The following is a 20,854-nucleotide window of genomic DNA, read 5'->3' on the forward strand; positions in this document are numbered from 1 at the left end:
TTTAAAAAATAAGTTTGTCCTAAGAGGAAGTTTTTCTTTAAAGAGCACCAAAAGGGATGTGTGTATGTGTATGTGTGTCTGTGTGTGTGGCGGGGGGGGGGGGGGGGGGGGGGGGGAGGGCAGTGGTTGTGTAGAGAGGGGTTAACATGAAAAAGAAAAAGAACACAAAGAATTCCACTAGGGCAGGACCTGTATGCAAAGTATGTTTCAAAATTATGTTTAGTATTTTGTTATCAGTTTCATAGTAACATGTAATTTTTTTTCCTGATATCCATACATCACCTGCTTTTTTACCCTGCACATTAGACATGCGATAAGATTTGGCTGATCACACAAGCATGCAAAGTATTATTATTCAGCATTTTAAGAACCAATGCAACACCTCAGAAAAACAAGTCAATCAATTCTGACCAAAGTAAACAGAGAAATGTAATTAAAAAAAACAAAACAAAACACAACCAAAAATACCCACAATGCATTGCTTTCACAAGCAGAGATAATGAGCTAAAGGTTAAGGTGATTGGTCCAAGGTCCAAGAATTGAAAGGTGCAGTGGGGATCCCAGATAGTAACAATATAATCCAGAGTGGGAGGAGTAATTGGAAGACTTTAAGGGTTCTTTTTTGACCATAAGAATATTCATGGAATTCTGAAAAATTCAACTGATAACTGAGGTTCTGGGCATGACCTGTTTTATTTAAATGAATAAAACTGAGAAGGTAGCTGATTAGGAATAGAAGCGTTTACTCTCTGTTTAGAAAATGAATTTGTATTGAACAAACAAAATACATGACTCTTTTTTTAATCCTAAGCAACACTAAACTATTATAATTAAAATATAGATTTCAAACTTTTTGAGGTATTTTGTACATATAACTTCCCCAAAACATTATTTTGGGACCAAAAGATATGGAATAGCAGTAGAGAAAAAAGATGACTTTCTTATTCATATTCGTTAAATCAAGATTTGGATATTTAAAATTAGAAGATCTATTTATCATTTATTCACCTAAACAAGCTGGAAATTTTCACCACTACCTTCTCTGCTACCATAAACAAACTAGCAAGTGAGGTTATCAAATTATATTTTTAACTTGAATATGAAAATAACTTATTTTTTATATGTAGTTGGAAAGTTTCTGAATTCTACTCCCAGTGACATTTTGTTGTATTTACTGGATAGTATGATCACACTTTGCAATGCCCCAATTATGCTGTGCCCTTGTATTATACAACAGGCAAATTAAACTCATCCGTGAGGTTCAGTTAGCTGAATTCTGTCCATTTTCACAGTCTCCAACTGCAGTTAAAGTATGATATTAGAAAGTAATCTGCCTCTCAATTGCATTTTAGTAAAAAAGAGACTTGTTCATAATGCGAAGGCTTGCTTATAAAATGCAAAGCACTGATGCCAAGTGGTGATTAATTAGCCTTCAACTATTTCAGTAAGGGGATATAGGCAATGACTGAAAAATATTTCTTCTATAGAGAAGAGTGGTGGCATTAAAAACGAATACATTTTATGCTAAGCTGTATCACTCACTGGGAATATTCACCTAAATTCTAGAAGAATTCCAATATTCCCTATATCAAATGCCACAAGGAGGCTAGAACACAATGATTAATGATAAAATTAGTTTACTAAGCTGAAAAGCAATTTTAGGCCATTCCTCATAAAATACTGGACTTATTCCTTGCCATCTTCCATGTAAACAGGTGGTTTAGTTAATAAAAAAGAAAACATGGGAAATTAGTGTTCAATGTAATGCACAGAAATTGATGTGATTAGACATAAAGATAAAATATCTTTGAGCAAATATATACCTGACACAGACTTGGTAGAGAATGGGTTCTCAAGTTTGGCCAATATACTAAAATGACCTATCTTGAATAGGAACGAATTCAACCACTTTATAAAGTAACTCAGGAATATTACAAAATAAAGAAGTCCCATGTTTCTGGTGAGCAGTATCTCTTTGCAAACATGATGGTAAAATCTCTTGGATTGAAATGGAAGACGCTTCATAAAACAATTTTCCTAGTGTGTAGAACTTCCAAGGTTCCGTTTTATGTTTTACTTGACTATTTCTTGATGAAATAATACTGCATCTTTATTCACTTCTTTAAAAGGAGATGTCAGAGGTTGAAGGTCAAAGGTCAAGTTGAGAGAAAAAAAAAAGGATAAAATTAAAAGTAAGTAATGGCAGAAGATGGAGATGATGGAATGCATGGGATTTAAACATCTATAAACTGCAAACAAGTTTATTTCTAAAGTCGTTCCCTTCCAGTGGCTTCTGAAGCCTGCCCATTTCAACATGCATATTTGTCTTGTCTGATAAAAATGCTTTAATTCTGTGTAATTGAGGACCCCAAATGGCATGTCCCTTTGGTCTATGAATGAATGCTATATTAGTACACCTCACAGTCAATTTTGCTGTCAGAAAAGGACCTACAAAGGAGGCTCTTTCCCTTTACATTTTAACTATGTAGCAATGAATAGGCTCCTCTGCCGCTGTTTATTCTTCATTTAGAATATGGAAAAAAAACCTGTCACAGGCAGAGAAAAGATGAAGAACACAAACGTCACATCTTTGAAGAAAGAAAGTCCTGACACAACTAACTTATAAAAGTCCACTCTTTACAAAAATATACGTTTTAGGTTGACACTGAGAAACAACTGAAAACAAAACCTGCCATCTTCACTCCTTCTCCCCCATTCAGTGACAAAGGATTTATTTGTTGCTATGGAATCATTCCACTGCATGAGACACCCTCCACACAAAAATCAAAGGGTGAAGGATGCTCAGCTCCATTAGTTGTTTTATTATCATTGGGAAGCCAACTGTAGTTTAACTCTTCCTACTTCTCCCTTTCTCCCTTGATTCAATTGGACTTGGTTCATCTTTGAATTAACCTCTTTTAATCCATTTCCTACAAAGAAAGCAAATCCATTGTGGGTAACTAGCTCTGCTGCTCACCACCCAGGCGGTGAAACCACAAGGGAGGGCACATGTGAGAGCCTCAGCCCCAATAAGGGTGGTGGTGAGGGGGTGAATCCAGCAGATGCAGTCTTGCACTACAGTCTTGAGCTTCTAGTTTGGTTCTCTGCAGGAGTGTTAATCCAAATTCGTGCGATGCTGAGTGAACTCCATGCCAACACACTGCTAGTGAACACAAGACAGCTCTGGCTACTGTCTTAAGCCACTACTGTGAGGGCTTAAGGTGGCCAAAATGAAGATTTATATAATGAATTGATATTTTGTTACATTCTGACAATGGTATGGTTCTTGCCATCTGATCCGTTAATTTGCAAATATTCACAGAATCTCTACTATGTGGCACGGCAACATCCCAGAAGTTATACGAGGGCCAAGGTTTTCTGTTTTTGTGCGGCTGCTTATTTTGGAATCTACTGCTTACCCTGGATAGGCGGGAATGGCTGTTGGAGGTACCGCTCGGACTGCACCGTATACTGTCCGCCCCCTGCCCCTCAGGTGGGCTCCTCTGAAAGCGGCCGCCGTGGTGGCTGCAGTTGGGTAAGGGAAGCCAGGAACTAAAGGGAGACCCAAAATACAACAGAAATGCCAACTTGCATTCAACAGCACGTGTACAATCACAGCTTGCGTTGCACCAATTATAGGAAAGACACCTCGACATTACATCTTTTCTCAAAAAGAAATGGAAATATGCAATATGCCCAAACTAATTGACTCCATGCCTCATTCATCACAAATCTTGAGTGAGTTTGCTTTGCTCCTTCCCAATTTCAGCCTTACAATGCAAGCTGAGGAGAAACGGGTCAGGAAGCTCTGAGCACTACGGCCATAATGGAGATGAGACTTTTAATTTCTACGGGCAGTTTAAATTGATTGATATAAACTCTTTCACTGGCTAATTATTAACTCTGTTTCCAAACGTTATTACCTACATATAATAATTATTCTTCATAAGAATATTCTTTTGTGTTTTGACATGCTGCCACACTCCAAGGCACACAGTAGTCTTCAGACATTTCATTAGTCAACCTTATTCTTTATCTAAAATATTTCAATTCAGAAATGTGAGGTGAGAGGGAAACTACCTCTCCCCTGCAGCCTTATAATCCTTTAAAGAGGCAGACATTTTCTAAGGGCCTATTTTAAGTGTGCTATCCTCTAGAAAGCACACAGAGACACTGATTCCATGTCCACTGAACTCTGTTTAATTATATCTCTTGCTAAATGGCTAAATGGTTCAGGTCAAAATGACTTTAGAGATATCAACAGAGCTGAGAATCATCAGTAATACAGGAGGGGCTTTTCAGTGATATTCGACTCAAGGGCCCAAAGCTGACTTGCAGATAACATGTACAACACATTCCACAAATAATTACTTCTTTTGTTTTCTTCATTACAAAGTGCAGACTAAAATTTTCTTTACGTGTCCTCACCCCCTTCTAACTTTTCCAACTATTTATGCTTTTTGGCCATCTTAACATTTGGTCAAAAAGATTCTAGCACAGGCTAAGCAGGACAGGGCACTGTGATAGTATTTATCTTTCTCGTGAATGCCTCCTTTTCAGTTATGTATTATATTTGGGGGAAAAAAAAGACCAACACATCACTGTTTACTCACAACAGTCAAAAGCCATGCCAGGTCAACATAGGCTACTTACTGATTAAAGGAATGTAAGTGTTGATGCCCCCTCTTCCTGACAGGGGCACTGCTGCGTCATTGCCTAGGGACACATCTGCTTGAAAGCTGGATGCTGAGCGCATTTAAGAAATGAAAAAGTGCAAAAAGATTACAAAGGAATAGGAAACTGAAAAACAATAGATTTTTAAAATACATATAAATAACACAAATGGAAAAATTAACTTAAATACTACCTGCGTACAACTCGGGCCCATATACAGCTCCAACTACTGGGCTTAATTTCCAACCTGAAATGGAAGAGAGGACAGTAAATATTTAAAACTATATGAGGAATATAAGGAAAAGGAGTGATGTGCAAGTTGGCTTCAGACACCTCTGGGTTCATTTTTGCCTGGTACCAGCTTCTCTTTAGAATGCCAGCGGGGGTTTATATGAGAGGGTGATGACATTTCTGGACCTGATCATCTTTAAGCAGGACTAGCACAGTGAAGGGATAATGAAGATTTGGCAGGGGAGTGGTGGGGGTAAAGAGGACGTGAGAAAAAAATTGGGACATAGGAAGATGGAGAGGGAATGAGAGAAGGAAAAAGAAATATAAATAAATCCTGGGGTTTGGTATACGGTCTCTCATAGAATGGCTTAATGACTTAATCTTTGTTTAGAAGAAGGAAAAAGGCAGAATATATATCATTCTCTATCACACTGTGATGCACTGTCTTCTATATCATCTTAACACTGTTTACTACTCTAATTGTTTGATAAGGGTATCCTTTGACTGAATTCAAATTTGACCTGGACCTCTGAATTCCATGTTCATTTATACCATGCTAATGGTATTCTGGGTAAATGGAAATCTTCCTTCATTGGGATTTCCCACTGGGATTTCACTGGAGTTAACCAAGGCACTAAGGAGAGACATGCAATAATAAAATTCAAGGTACATTCCCAACTTTGGTGCACGTCTTCTGAGATTTTAATTTGCAATAAGCATATTTATGTTAATCAGACCTTTAAGCTAATGGATACAAGACCGCTGCTGAACATTAGCTTAAACATTTATAAATTTTAAGTATTTCCAAACAACATTAGGTTTGATATCAACTTCATTTCTACATTCCCTTTTTTATATTTATAGGAATATGGCAAGTAGTAAAAAAAAAAAGAAAAATGCACTATTACCCACTGATAGTTAGAGAATTCCATGTGAAAACTTTAATTAATAAATATTTGTTGAATTTTATACATAAATATGCCATTTAATTTTTCTGAAAGATTGGCTCTTTGGTTTAATTCTTTTATAACATTGTGCCACTGCTACTCTATAAATATGTGAATGGAAAGAAGAAAAGGCCAATTAACAGATTTCAGTGGCTATAAGCAAAGACATTATTCAAGACAAAATCCATTCATTCGGAATCAATCCAATCCCCCATTCATTATTTTATGTGCTCACAGACATGCCTCTTCATTATTCTGCATAAAAATTTCAAAATCTGGATTCAAATCCTACTGGAGTTGCAAAAGCACAAATGTTCTTCAATCAGACAAATCAAGGGACTCAAAGCCAACATGAACTAAAATGCTGAGAATTCACCAGAAGGCACCTAGCACACTCTTTTCAGAATCTCTAACACGGGAGCTGCATGTTTCTAAAGTCTGGCTCCAGTAGGCTTGAATAGTGATTTAGAATAATATTAAAAAATGAACTTTTCCTTTCCTATCAATGGCACTATTACTTAAGCACTCCATTTAAATGCATACAATGGATGCACATTATAATAATGGTATATAATGGTACACTGTCAACAATATCTTGAATACGTTTAGTTTTGTACACTTTCCAATGTATTTTTACAGTTGTTTATGTCATTTGACTTTCACAAACCCCAAAGAGAGCAGTAAGATAGGTACCACCTCTGGGACAATGAGTAAGGACTACACTTCCCTGGGCTTCATTTCCTAGATAATAAGCTAGGAGGGTTGGATTTTGATGACTTCTAAAGAAGAGCCTTGTGGTGCTAAAATTCTGTGACTGCTACTTGACAGAGGTGAAAACAGAATCAGATAGGTTAGGAAATTGGCCCACTGTCACAGAGTAAAATGAAGAGTCAAATCTAGAAGGAGAATTTCTGTCTTCTCAATTCTAGTCAGCAGCTCTTTCTGCTCCACCATTCTCACTGGATCGAAAGGAAATCTGACATACTCTCCTTCTGATTTAGTTTAAATTGGATTTTTATCAAAATTGCAGAAACTTCTGTTTCTGTGATAGCAGTGAAAAGAAGAAAACAAAAGGTAAAGTGGGAGGTGGTGGTATCCCAAGATATACCACTAGTAAAATGAGTAAGGAAAATGCAAATTATGCTGATAAATGCAAATTATGCTGATTTCTATAATCTATTTGAAAAGCTGGGCTACACATATTTATGGAAGACCTCCCGGGATATACTCAACACTAATACACTTCTACTTGATTTAAGATACTACCAGCACATACTGTCATACTCCAGCAGTAGGTTTAAACTTTTATAAAGCAATAAAAGGGGAGAAACTCCCCTTTTTATTCTAGATAAAATCTTATACACAACTCTAAAACATACAACAGAGAATGAGGTCCACCAAAGTAGAGCTGTAGGCCTCAAGACCCAGTCCATTCAGTTTTCTTTTTCCCCCCAAGATGGTCCTGTAGAACACAGTTTGCAAAACCACTGTTGTACAACAGATTAAAACTTTATCCTACCTCACTTAGGGAATATGAGTCTAGATTAAATTTGACAACTGAAGCAAAAGTTCTGTTTTTGTTAGACAAAATATTCACAGAAAAATTCCTTCTTCACGAGAAACATTTATAAAACTCACTGTATAACAGGTAGCCACGGAATAGAAAATAGAAAATATGCGCACGTACCCCTCCCCAACACACACACCCCGTGGCTGCTGCCTCTAGAGCATTCTTTTAAAAGAACAAGGGGTCAAGAATTATTCCAATTATTATGTTCAGATAAGTAAGATCCAGGGGTATCCTGGACAAGCCTAACATATTACAAAGAACTACAGCAGCTAAAAAAAAAAGAGGGTGCCCACGGGGGGCCTAACTTGGGTTAATAGGTAACCTCAAATGATGTGTTTGCACTGTATAAAATGAACTTTACTGAGACTATAACACCTTAATAACTAAAAAAACTTTAAAAAAAAGTAATTTATAAAAATTAACTCTCCTAGGTAAAGAAAATACTTCAGCGTACTCGAAACAAACTGAAGACTGAAATCAAGAAAAAGTCTTTGATGTTTGTGAGAGAATAAACGACATCTTTCTGAAGATGACTCGTAACCTCTTACCATTTGCATATGGTGTGACCATCTTCTTATTGGTCATTACACGTGCTGTAGCATTATTCACCTACAGATACAAAGTAGAAAGAAGGGGCAGGGAGGAAGTAAACCACATTAGGGAATATGGAGGTGCTCATTCAATAACAAAGTATTCAGTTTAAAATGTAAATTTCAGAGAAAATTGATTTAAATAATTAATATAACAGTATACAATATTAATATTAGTATTTTAATTAAAGTGTTCATTAAATGAGGCTAACAAGAGTAAAATGCAGTTTCTTGGTCTCCAAATGGAAAACTAGGACAACTTTACCATCCAGGCCTCCAAAGAAAAAGTACATCTGCAAGTTCTTTGGAGATCTTTTAAAGAGAGAAGTCTCTGCAGTGAGAAAATATGGAAAAAAGTAATTGGAAACAGCTCTGTGTGCACGTGAACTTTGAAGTTCATTAACAAAACAGAGGCTTGCTACACTGGTCAGGAAATAAATTTATAGGAAGATAGGAAAAAAAATCTGTGGATTTTACCTGTTCTGATGTTCAGCTTTTTTTATATGCTTGTATGAGATTTTACTGTTTGAGGTCAGTAAACAAATATAGGAACTTAGATTTTGAATTTTCTAGATTATGTGGCCTATTCATTTAAAATGAAGAAAGTTTTCATAAGGCCTTTAAATCAGGCACTTAAAAGAATTCAAAAAATAGAGCTTATGTTTCTTTTGTTTTATGGTACTCTCTACCCTCATTACAGAACTGCATAATTAAAGCATTCTCAGTGGTAAGGTAAGTAGACGTTACAAAGATGGTGCTGATGAAGAAAAGATGAATGGAGCTTAGAAGCCAGGATACTGCAGCCCAATGTCAGAACCAGCCTCAAAGCTCTTGCAAGGAGGGTAAAGCCTTACCATAGAACCTGGTTATATACTATGTTGTCAGGTATATAAAAACAGGCCAGTTTTTAAAAGAATTATAAAACATACAAAATATAATATGTCTTATTTCGCTCTGGGAATTTATATTATGTTAAATTTGAATAGTGATAAATTTGTTATCAAAAAAAAAAAAAAAAAAAACCACATCAATTTTAGGTAGAATTGGAACCAAAAATCTTTTAATATGTCTTTCAGGATTTGTATAGTGATGATCTTCCTATGTGAGGAAAAGAGCTGGAAACTCCATTTACTCTAGTTTGACCCACCAAATCATATCAACATTTCACATTTAAAAGAAAGAATGGGATACAACAATGATGAGACTGAGAGCATGCAGTTAAAAAACACACACACACAAATAAAAGAAAGAAAAAAACAATCAATTTTGGAAAGACAGGAGAAAGTGAAGAGCGAGGCTCTCACAGACAAGGATTAGAATTGGGCAAGAGCTTCCACTAGCTGCTAGAGCAGAAAGCACCCAAGCACTTAAAGGAAAAATGGCCAGAACCAATCAGAAACCACCGGTCAGCAAAAGAGACCAATAGCTGCACCGAACAGAGAAGGGGTGGGGAAGGACTAGGGCAAAGGGTAGGAAGAGAGCTTGGGTAAGGAGAACAAAAAGGCGGGGGAATAGAAGAGAGAAAGTCAGGAAGGCTGTCACGGGCAGGAAAGAGAGCTGTCAAGGGCAAAGAAAGAACAGTCATAGCTACAAACAGAGGTTTGGGAAAGAGGAAAAGGAGGAAAGGAAGTGGGGGCAGGAAGTGCATTAATAAAACCAGCCAAACTGGAGTTCAGTAACTCTGAGTAAGATGTGCAAGGGGAAAAAAATCATCATGACGTCAGTACTCAAACAGCTCAGACTGCTACAAAACAATGTGTACATCCAAAGTCCAGGCGGCATTACTCAACAGCATTGAAAATAAAAGGGGGAAAGGAAAAGGAAGAGGAGCAAGTCAAATCACATTTTGTAGTGTTAATGTGAGATGGCAGATGGACTTTTTCTTTCTTATTTGTTTGTAATTACATTTTAAAAAAGCTTCTTCTCTAGTGCTTTTGTTTCACTTACCGCCAACGGGCACCATCGCCAGCATTGTGTATAGTTACCATGGAAAGAGTGAGTCAAGTGAAGGGCCCTAAATGCTAAACCATTGGAAAGGGAGGGGGAAAAAAAAAAGCAAAATATGCAGACATCTTACTCAAAATGGTGGCTTTTATATTTCATACTTTTAAAAACTGGGAAAGGGGAAAGGAGCCAGTTAACCTTCACTGCGTTATGAAAAGGGCTGGTGAGCACCAGGTGGCCGACTCACTCACTGTACTAGTACATTCTACAGGCAGCCACCCAACCCTCTGTTGGAGGATTTTATCCAGTAACTGTTGAAATTCTAGATATTAACTATATTTAAAAACCACATTAGTTTTGGATTCTTTCCTCCCCGCCCCCAATCTCTATGATCTTCTATTCCTTGTCACACGCATGTGGAGGTGAACTGGCCTCCCAAGAGAGAGAGGATATTGGCTGGCCCCTTGATTCATTATAGGACACATTTCTAAATTGGGTAGTTTTTAGACATTTTAAAAGTTAGTTTTATTTTGGCCTGATTAGAGGAATTCAGAGTCTCGCAAACTGAAGCAAAGGAAAAAAATCAAGAGAGTAGAAGGATGAACATTTTGGAGGAAAAAAATAAATGAAAAACAAATATACATACATTCGCACGCAGGTAAATCAAAATTAAAACCCCAAAACAACCAAAAAATGGGAGGGGGGGGAGAAGGATAGAAGTGTTACTTTTACGCATTTTAGTGCAAGAAGGTGAAGGACACAGAGACACAAAAACACACACAAACAAGACAGGGTTCCAAATGTGAAATAAGTGAGGCAATACATAAAAAGAGAAATAAAATATAAACCAGAAATTGAATTATTGAAGACATGCACCTCGATTTTACGGCCCTCTACCACGGTGCCGTGTAATTTCTCCCTGGCCCTGTCTGCATCAGCACTATTCTCGAAAGTTACGAACCCGAATCCCTGCATGCAGCGGGAGAAGGGGGGAAAACATGCACATCGTTATATTGAAATACTGATCTCTTGGTAAATAGAAAAAAAAAAATCACAGTATGAAACTGACATCAGCAACAACTCAGCAATACTCTCCCAAAGTCACATTTTTGGTTCATGCATATTTTGTAAAGGGAAATTAAATCCAATAAAAGAATAAAGAACTGTAGTAGTAGTGATAATAATAATAGTAATAATGTAATTAACAACAATAATAACAATAATAAAATAAAACATAAAGCATGTGAGGCCAGACCAAAATTAAGGTATAGAGTTACTCGGGTCAAACTATTCAACTGAGAATCTGAACATTTAAAAAAATCCCACCTTTCTTATTTCATGCTGTTAACATACATATCCTTTTATATAATACTAAAAAATAATTAAATCTATTATTCCCCAGTAACTTCTACATGAAACTTGATATTTAGGTGCAAGCCTTGAATAATGAGTTTTTGAGGCGGTCTAATCGTTTTAGCCCCACTTTGCCTGTTGTTTATAGCACCATCAACTTCTCTGGGAACGGTATAATTTAAGATATAGTGTTCATGTTAGATTCTGTGGGTACTGGGTGTGGAAGAGGAGAGCACTCATGTCCGTCTAAGCAAACGAAAACACCACTAAGCAGTGGTCAATTATGACTTTTCTTCAATGTGAATTTTAAACAACCAGACTGACACTCAAGAGTAAAAATATGTTCAGCTGAATTTCAGAAAATTGCTTACCCAAATTTGCCTAAATTTTGTTGAAGCCTACATCTGCTACTAAATGTATTAGTTTTTTTCTATATGCAGAGAGAAAAAGGAATAGTCAAAAAGGCAATAGAAATGAGATCTATGTTAGTGACATCAGTTGCATACTATTTAATAGGAAAAGAATACCATAAAACAGCAATATAGTTGCTACTCTGAGTTAGGATTAATTTATTTGTCCATTGTAGATGCTGAAAAACAAACCAACCAACCATGGAGTTTTAATTTATTAAATAGAAAAAGCAGGAGACCGGGAGTTAACCCACTCTACTCCTTGGCTCACATTAAATCTTAAAAGACTGCCTGGGTCATTATCTTTCTATCAATTTCAACACCAGCAGGATTTACTATATACTATAGGACTATTTCACAAAGCATTATATCAGTTTCATTCTAGGTGCTCTGTCCTTATCTTTCCACTCTGCAACTATAAAATTTTCTCAAGCTATTTATATCTGTAGAGTGGTAACTTCTTAGAATTTTCTGAGACAGTCCTCATGTCTCAATAGCTTCACTGTCCCTCTAGCATTCTTTGAATATTCCATTGTAGGATAACCTGAACCCTTTACTTTCACTGAAGTTCTGCTTTGCTGCTTAATGCCATGAGTACTCCTATATATACAAAACATATTTTTAACTGAGATGGTAAATAATGTGCATTGCTCAATAAGATTTTATAAAAGCAACTCCATCATTCTGAAGGATCTGATTTCTCAGCATTTAAATGACCACATATGGTTGGGTGGCAATCCACGGAGGATTCCAATGGATTAACTCTACCTTCAATTTGGATATCTAGAAAGTGAAATGCTAAGCTGACAGAAATTTTTAAAAATATATGTAGCTTAGGATGGAATACTCTGGGTAATTTTAATTCAAAATGTACCTTAAAAATGTACATGTGTTGAAAATATCAATGGGGACACATTTTCAGAAACAAATTTTGATATCAACATGTTATAGCCACTTTGACAACTCAAGGTGTACAAGGGCAAGTTACTAATTAATTATTCCATTTGTCATCTACACTAGCACCTGATGAAGACAGGAAGCCAGTTCTCCGATCCTGGAGAATCCTCCCATAGGAAAGTTAAACCTTTTAAAAAAGGTTACAGATAGTGATGAGTTTTTATATCACATTTTAGAAGTTCTATAAGCTGTATTTCAACTGATTGCCACAGCCTCATACATTTTATGCCCTGGGTTAAATTAATAAATTATAAACTAGTGGTTGGACAGCAGATTACGTAGAGGCTAATATACAAGTTTTTAATTTTAGCATTATGACTACACACACCCACATACATACACACATACATGTGTGTCTTTTAAATGCACCCATGGGGTAGAAAGGATAAACCTGTTGGTTTCCTTTTGAAAGTAAAGACATTGAGCCAATCTGAGGTTAAGTATTCAAGCATCAAAAAGGCCCAGAGCACCAACAAGGTCTTCTTCCTTCCATGTAGCTTTTTCCTACAGCTAATGGTGAGAAAATTAGAAATTAAGCTTTGAAACTGAAATTCAGTATTCTATTTACTAAACTATATTAGTCCTACAATTCTTCTATTTTCTCTTTCAAATCTAATTGCTAAATGTGTTCTATGACCCTCCTTTCTGTAATGTGTTGATGGACCATCTGTGACACAATGGCTGCGTGGTATCATAAGTGCTGGCATCTTACAGTCAGCATATGACAAAGTTTAACATTAAAGTCTGCTTGTGTAAGATTTTTTCAATATAACTTCAGTATTCTGGAACAAAATTTCACTTTTAAATGCTTTAAAAGTGTTTTATAAGGAAAGGTGCTTATAAACTAAAGGAAATGCTAATCAAGATACCAAAGACATAAAAATGAAGCGATCTTTGCAGCCACATTTACTAGCGTAAGAGGAGGCAGAAGGCCTTGTTGATACTTTGGGAATCCTGATAAGAAACACAGAGGTAACAGGATTTCTTTCTTTCCTTCCAAGATAAATAGACCTTGTGTCAGGCAGAATAACAGCCCCCCCAAAGTTGTCCATGTCCTAATCCCCAGAACCTGTGAAAATGTTACCTTACGTGGCAAAAGGGATTTTGCAGATGTGATTAAATTAATGATCTTGCGATAGGGAGATTATCCTGGATTATCCAGTTGAGCCCAATGTAATCGCAAAGGTGCTTAGAAGTGAAAGAGGGAAAGAGGAGAGTCAGAATTGGAGAGTGTAGCAGCCTGAGAAAGGCTGGGCTGGCTGTTGCTGGCTCTGAAGATGGAAGGGGGGCTATAGGCCAAGGAACGTGGGCTGCCTCCTGAAGCTGGAAAAGGCATGCAATGGAGCATCCCTTAGAGCCACCTGAAGGAACACAGCCCTCCGACACTTTGATTTTAGCCTAGTGAGACCCACTTTGGACTTCTGACCTCCAGAACTGTAAGATAATAAATCTGTGTGGTAGTAAGCCACCAAGTTTGTGATAATTTGTTCAGAAGCACTAGGAAATTAGTATATACCTCTCAGAATTAAGGTCTGTGATTAGGAAGGTGAGAAGCATAACCAGTATTTTTGGAATATTGTCCTTAAATACTTTTCTCTTGAGTCGAAACTTCAAACAGGTGGTTTTCCATCAACTCAACTTCCTGCTTGCTTATCTGTCACATTCACAACTTGGTTTTAAGAATATTAACTCAAATAAGGCTTGAAAAAAATTTTAATGTACTGTTTCTTCAATAAAATTTAGCACTTTTGAAAATGTGCCAGAAATTGAGCCAAGGATATTCACAGACTTAAAAAGTTACTAATAGGAAAACTCTCTTCCACGAAATTATGTTTAATGTTCCCTTATTCTTGAAAATCTAATTCACAGTAATTCTGGTCATTTGGATCTCTTGCTTTGAAAAAAATTTAATACAATTATGTCTAAACCTAACACATTTTCCTTAGAAGAGCTTCAAAATGATCGTATGAAGTATCAAAAAGGGAAACATAATAACGGTCTGAATAGCTACAAAGTCAGACCCTTAACAGTACATATTTTAGGTATGTAAGAAGATAAAGAACAGATAAACAAAAAGTAAACTTTCATTTTTAAATTAAAAAAAATGATGTTGCAACATTTGTCTATACCAGCACTAACCGATAAAAATATAGCATGAGCCACATATATAATTTCAAATTTTCTACTAGCTACATTAAAAAAGTAAAAACAAGTGAAATTAATTTCAATAATGTATTTTATTTAACCCAGTATATACGACATATTATAATTTCAACCTGCATCATTATGAAACCATTATGAGTGAGATGTTTAACATTCTTTTTTGAGCTAAGCCTTTGAAATTGGTGTCTATTTTACACTTAAAGCACATTTCAATTTAGAGATGTGCCACATTTCAAATGGTCAACATGGTCGCTGCACTGGGCAATGAAGGTCTACACCTTTACCCTCTTACCTAAGGTTCTCAGCTCCCAAAGTTCTTCTGTGTTAACAATTTAAATACACCAGTGCTACATTCACAATTTACCAGCTATCTTAGCTGTCTTTTGGAAATTGAGGGATGCTGTGTTTATCAGGGACATGGTCGTGGTTAAAACTTCTACAGAGTGTGACAAAAATTTTATTATCTGCCTTGACATTCATTTGTCATCAAGGGCACACAGGAGCCGAATAACTGTCACCTTTTTAGTCTGGCCTCAGACTGCAGTAAATAACAAGCAACAGGATGAGCATTATAAAAATATTTTTAAATTTGTATAATCTTTGAATTTTTCCATCTCAGAAGAATGCGAAAGAAAATTTACCATGTAACTTTTAAGGGAGAAATCAAAACCAGAAGGTTCTCCTGGGTATGGTCAGAACACAGAAATTAAAAAATAAATACAAGAAAAATAAAACTAAAACCCATAAAATGGTAGCAAAAGAAAATAAACTAAGACTTTTGGAAATACATGCACTGTTAATTCAGTTTTAAGTATAATGAAAAACATTTCATCTCAGCGTTACCCATCAAATTTTACTGAAAATCACAAAGGCCTACTCAGTGCAATTTCAAAGACAGTCTTTTGACTATATTTGGAAAGAAATAATTTCCCTTTGCATAAAATCAAAAGCCAGGGAAATAGGAGAGAAATTACAGCATATTTCTTGTGTCTGAGGAATGGGAATAGAGGTTTCATCTTCCCTAACTCCAGCCTAAACATAAGCTTAACCCAAACCAAATTCCCATCATTCCAGAAATCCACCTGAGAGAAGTAATGCGAACACATTAACTAAAAATCTGCTAGAAATCTCAATAATTGTTGCTGTGCTCTATTCTGCAGTCCTTTAGAGGACTTAATAATTGACACTGTGTAAAGAAGAAGAGCTTCTATACATTCAATATTTATAAAACACGTCCCTTCAAAAGTGACAACTATACTCAAAGTATGTTGACAAAACTTTATGGAAAATATAAATGTTAGAATCTGTGTATTTCTTTTTAAAATAAGCTTGATAATTATCACAAACAAAATGTTATGGGACTGGGTGATAGTGAACAGGATGGTGGAAGGTCTGAATTTCAACAGTGAAATAAACTTTTGAAAACAACAAGTGCTCAGTTACTAAAAGTGTCTAGCAGACAGTACAAGGTTAAGAGTACTGGTTGGTGAACTAGGTGACCACTGTTTAGTGTTCTGTTTAAGATTCTATGTGAGAATATGTGAGAAAAAAGAAAAAAGGAAGGAAAAACATGAGAATATTGTGAATATTCCCTTTAATGAACTATGTATGCTTCCCCCCGCTACTTCTCATTAAACATCATGTTTTCCTTTTATAATGGTTTTTAAAAGGGTGCTTTTTAAAAATTGTTACTCAAAGGATCTATAAGGAGAATGACAATATAATTTATTGTTCAAACTAGGATACTTTGAGGGAGAAAGGGGACATTATTAATTGCTAAGACAACAAGTATAAACTGGGACTATCCTGGATAAACCAGGATATATGGCCACTCTCCCTATACGCTAACTTCTTATTGTTTGTATTACTACTTTGTCACGACTGGTGAAATTTGGAGAATCAATAATGCTATGCATATCTGTTAAATCATTTTCTAGATTCTATTTGAGTACATTAGTTAACTTTTTGGAAGGGGTATCATTTTTCATCACATATCTTAATTAAACATTTTCAAAAGGATAGTCTATCTTTGCTTCAGTTAATCACAGAAAACTAAATACAGCTGACTTTATGTTTTTACAAAGGAGTAGGGAGTAAAAAGAACATTTTCAAAAATCACATGAAATAATTTAAATAAATATGTATATATGTATATGCATGTAAACGAAATAAATTCATTTCATAAAAACCAAATTCAGAATATGAAGGTCAAAGAAGAAAAAAGGAAAATAGTCAACAACAAGGAAACAACTACTTTCTGGAACACAGAAATTCTACTCTCCAGGCAAGGTGGAAAGGGAGACTACTAGCAGGCAGGGAAGGAATGGGCATGGCAGCAAGACAGTGTTTACTTATGTTTTTAGGGGGTATATTCTCAAACCCGGGGCCAACGGTCTCATAAAAAATAAGACATGGTAATAAAGAGCTGCTTTTTGTTTTGCAGTCACTTGGTTAAATACTGTTTTACATGTAAGTATTACTTATCTCTAAAAGCTTGTCAGTTTTTCCATTATTGCTTCAGAAAAAATTCAATAAAGCTAATTTCTGTACAGAAAAGCACTCTGTTAAAAGACTGAGCAATTCTTAGCTAAACAATAGGACCAATAGGACTTATATGGTCCTATTGTTTCTCTGGTTCCTTTCAAGACATGCTGTAATTTTATAGTCAACCCCAGACACAAAAGTAATGAGAAACTAAACTTAATTTACAAAAAGAAAAGTACTCATTAATTTATCTTAGGTGGATCCCAGAAGACGCATCTAGGTTTTGACTCCAAAATAAATCTCTATTAATGAGCCCATTCCAGCTAAGAACTTTAGGTAGCAGTTAAGAAGGGCAAAGGATGAAGACAGGTTTTTGTATCAGTTCTAGAAGGCAGGTCCAAGGCAATTCCGAATTCTGTGCTTTGTTTTAAAAACATTTTCCAATTAGTACACAGTCTGTCTACCCTTCAGCAGCCCAAAGAAAAAAGGGCAGTGAGGACACAGCATCAAGCTGAGAGAGGCAGCATATATTTTTAGATTCCCCAAAGAGAAAAGGAAGGCTTGTGTCATTTTAAAATGAAAATTAGAGGGGAGGAGCAATTGAATAGGGTAAATTAAAAATTTTTTGGTAGTAGGCAAATCCTTGAAGTCAATGAAAGAAGCCTTAGAAAGATCAATTTCCTTTGCTTCACAAGAATTGAATCAAATTATTTTCTTGGTAAGGAGCAAAGTCCTCAATGCCTGATAGAATTTTATTGGGCTTCCGGTTGTTAGTCTAGCTAAGAATGTTTGAAGTGCAAACACTTAAAACCAAAAACACTTAAACTACTGGTTCAGATAAACAGTGTGGCCAATAATCTTCATGTATTTATTTCACATTCATGTGCCTCTCATCTCTAAACCATTGTCATTTTTCTACCTTGTATCTAAAAAGTTCACAAAAAAATAACAGCAAACTATACAACAAAAGAATAGAAATCCACTGTGAGGAAATTACAAGTATAAACAGTTTTACTGGTTACAGTTTGAATAGATTTCACTTTAAAAATACTTACCAAGTTAAGTGCTGGAGAAAGTTCTGTATAGGCATAATTAATCTTTTTTTGTTTTAACTGAAAACTGAAAGCTTAGAGTATAATTACCTCTTTAATAATTAACAAATAATTATTATAGTCAGAATTAAACACTTTTAGTGTTGATGCATTCTATAAAGGAAGGGAATAATAATCAGAAGCATTAGGAAAGCACAAACATTTGTATTAGTACAGATGGGGGCAGGAAGTATATATAACTCTGTAGATATGTTATTAGTTCCCAAAGTATGGTGAATTTGGAGTAGGAAATTAAGAGAGGTAAATATTAGCTTATTTATTTACTTTATTTAGCTTTTCTCAAATTACATTCTTAGAGATTTAATCATAGTCAAGGGCTATTTTCAAAGTTCAGTAGGGATGACCAAATGAAAATTAATTTCAAAAACTGGTCTAACCTAAAAATGCAAGTAGAACTGAACATAGCAAGGTAAATATTTACAAGCCTGCCCACAGCTGACTGTGTCTGTGGAGTGTATTCCATTTGTTGAGGAGGAAGAAAACTCTCAAATAAAACTTTCTGAAATTCAGTTCATCAAATATTTTTTCACAACACCATTTTAAGACTTTACCATTCTTTCATTCCTAAAAGCACTGCTGCTTATTTTAGTGCATAAAAATTCTAAATCATACAGATTGGGAATTTAAAACAGTAAATTATTATGTTCATCCTCATGCAAAAAACCCCCAACTCACTGTATTTGTAATTGAAGTGACTCTCAGTCCTGAAGCTTGCCTATCTGGGTATAACTTAAAGGAGGAAATCCACAGTGAATACCTGAGTCACTACTCCCTGTTTTTAAGCTTTGTCAGAATTTACTGAACAGAGAGAACAAGTCAACTGAATAACTGAAATATTAAATTTGTTCTAAGTATGTCATTTTGAAGTTCGATTTTTAAAAGCTGAACTGTTCTGGTAGAATTCAGACTAGAATTCTCACAGAATTTCACTTTTTTCCAGTCTTCTCTCTCGTCCTTTACAATAAGAAGCTTAGGTCAAATTTAAATCTGAGAAAAGACTGACATCTCCTACAGCCTTTCTTCCTTACGGCCACACTCTCCCCTCAAACCTCTCTCGTTTCTACACCACCACTCTCTCACCCAATTTAAGATTTAGGAAAAATTTGGCCACGCAGTGGCTTATGTTTAGAGGTAATCTAATCAAGCTAGATCATTGGGATACTTTTTGCAGGCTTGAAAAACAGCTTAAGTTTTCTATTTACTATTTTAAATAAAACAAAACTAAAAGAAACCAAGCACACAACACTGAAATGGAGCTTACCTTAGAACCACGTTCATTAAAGATTATTTCTACATCTAGGATTTTGCCAAACTGCTGCAGAGACAAAAATAAAAACATTTACTCATGTTCAGCTTTTTATCCATATACTTTACTTTCTTCTGAAAGAGGAAGAGGTGTTTTTTTCTTTAAACTACTTATTTAACATCCACGCTTCTATTTGTTGGCAGGTCCCAATATCAGTTGTTGATTTTTCCTCATCATTGAGCTGGTAATTTTTCCTTTTTTAATTCACTCACTCATGCATTATCCATCTCTTTATAGTGGAAGCTGTTTTCATAAGTTATTCACAGCATCACCGTGTTACATGCTTCTTCACGCGGACAAGAACTGGGAGTCTTCCTAACTACATCTCTAACTTTTGAAATCGTAAGTAGAAAGATACACTATTGATGGCTGTTTTTCTTCCCTTTCTTGTTTTTTTGGGCCGCGCCTCCCATGGCATGCAGGATCTTAGGTCCCTGACCAGGGATCGAACCCATGCCCCCTGCAGTGGAAGCTCCGAGTCTTAACTATTGGACCAACAGGGAAGTCCTTCCTTTTTTTTTTTAATTAATAAAAGTAAACCACATTTACTGGAAAAAAATAGAAAATATAGATAAACAAAAAGGAAAAGGGAAAACAAAAAATGAAGATCATCTGCAATCCCAACATCTTAACATTTTGGTACACAGCCTTCCCAGTTTTTCCTTAGGCGTGTGTGTGTGTGTGTGTGTGTGTGTGTGTGTGTGTGTGTGTTTACTTTTCTTAAACTTAATATACTATGAATAACTTTCCAAATCAATAAATATATATCTGTGTTATCTCTATAGGCTATATGCTATTTTCCAGCATACCAAACATTCATAGACATTATGGATGATTCTATCGATACTTATTTGCCACTTCAGTATTTCTGCAATAAACATCATCTAGAATATTTAAAATAATAACTTTATTTCGAAATTAGTTAAATATTTTAACATTTGGAAAATCAAACAAAGCTAAAAATACAACATCTAAATAACTCTATTGCTAGGTAGCTAAATAGCTGATGAGAGGGGCATACACAAAACACAGTAATTATTTGGAGGAGAGGTATATATAAGGTGATAAAACTACCTGTTTTAATCAATACCTGAATGAACTGAATTGAGGGAA

General features: G+C 35.6%; 1 protein-coding gene across 21 annotated transcripts in view; it reads right to left on the reverse strand.

Moving 5' to 3' along the window:
• Positions 1-20,854, reverse strand: part of RBFOX2 (RNA binding fox-1 homolog 2) — a 266,331-nt gene that overhangs the window by 17,690 nt on the left and 227,787 nt on the right. For 10 of the 21 annotated variants that reach the window (XM_059936857.1, XM_059936863.1, XM_059936855.1 and 7 more), the window contains 6 exons: positions 19,697-19,750; positions 10,833-10,925; positions 7,971-8,031; positions 4,868-4,921; positions 4,652-4,746; positions 3,420-3,562 (listed from right to left, as the gene is read on the reverse strand). In XM_059936857.1, coding sequence (XP_059792840.1) covers positions 3,420-3,562; positions 4,652-4,746; positions 4,868-4,921; positions 7,971-8,031; positions 10,833-10,925; positions 19,697-19,750 — 500 coding nt within the window. The remainder of the gene's footprint in view (positions 1-3,419; positions 3,563-4,651; positions 4,747-4,867; positions 4,922-7,970; positions 8,032-10,832; positions 10,926-19,696; positions 19,751-20,854) is intronic. The other 11 variants (XM_059936861.1, XM_059936862.1, XM_059936877.1 and 8 more) reach the window with 3 other exon arrangements.

The sequence above is a fragment of the Balaenoptera ricei genome, chromosome 10, assembly GCF_028023285.1.
Source record: "Balaenoptera ricei isolate mBalRic1 chromosome 10, mBalRic1.hap2, whole genome shotgun sequence".
Taxonomy (NCBI): Eukaryota; Metazoa; Chordata; class Mammalia; order Artiodactyla; family Balaenopteridae; genus Balaenoptera; species Balaenoptera ricei.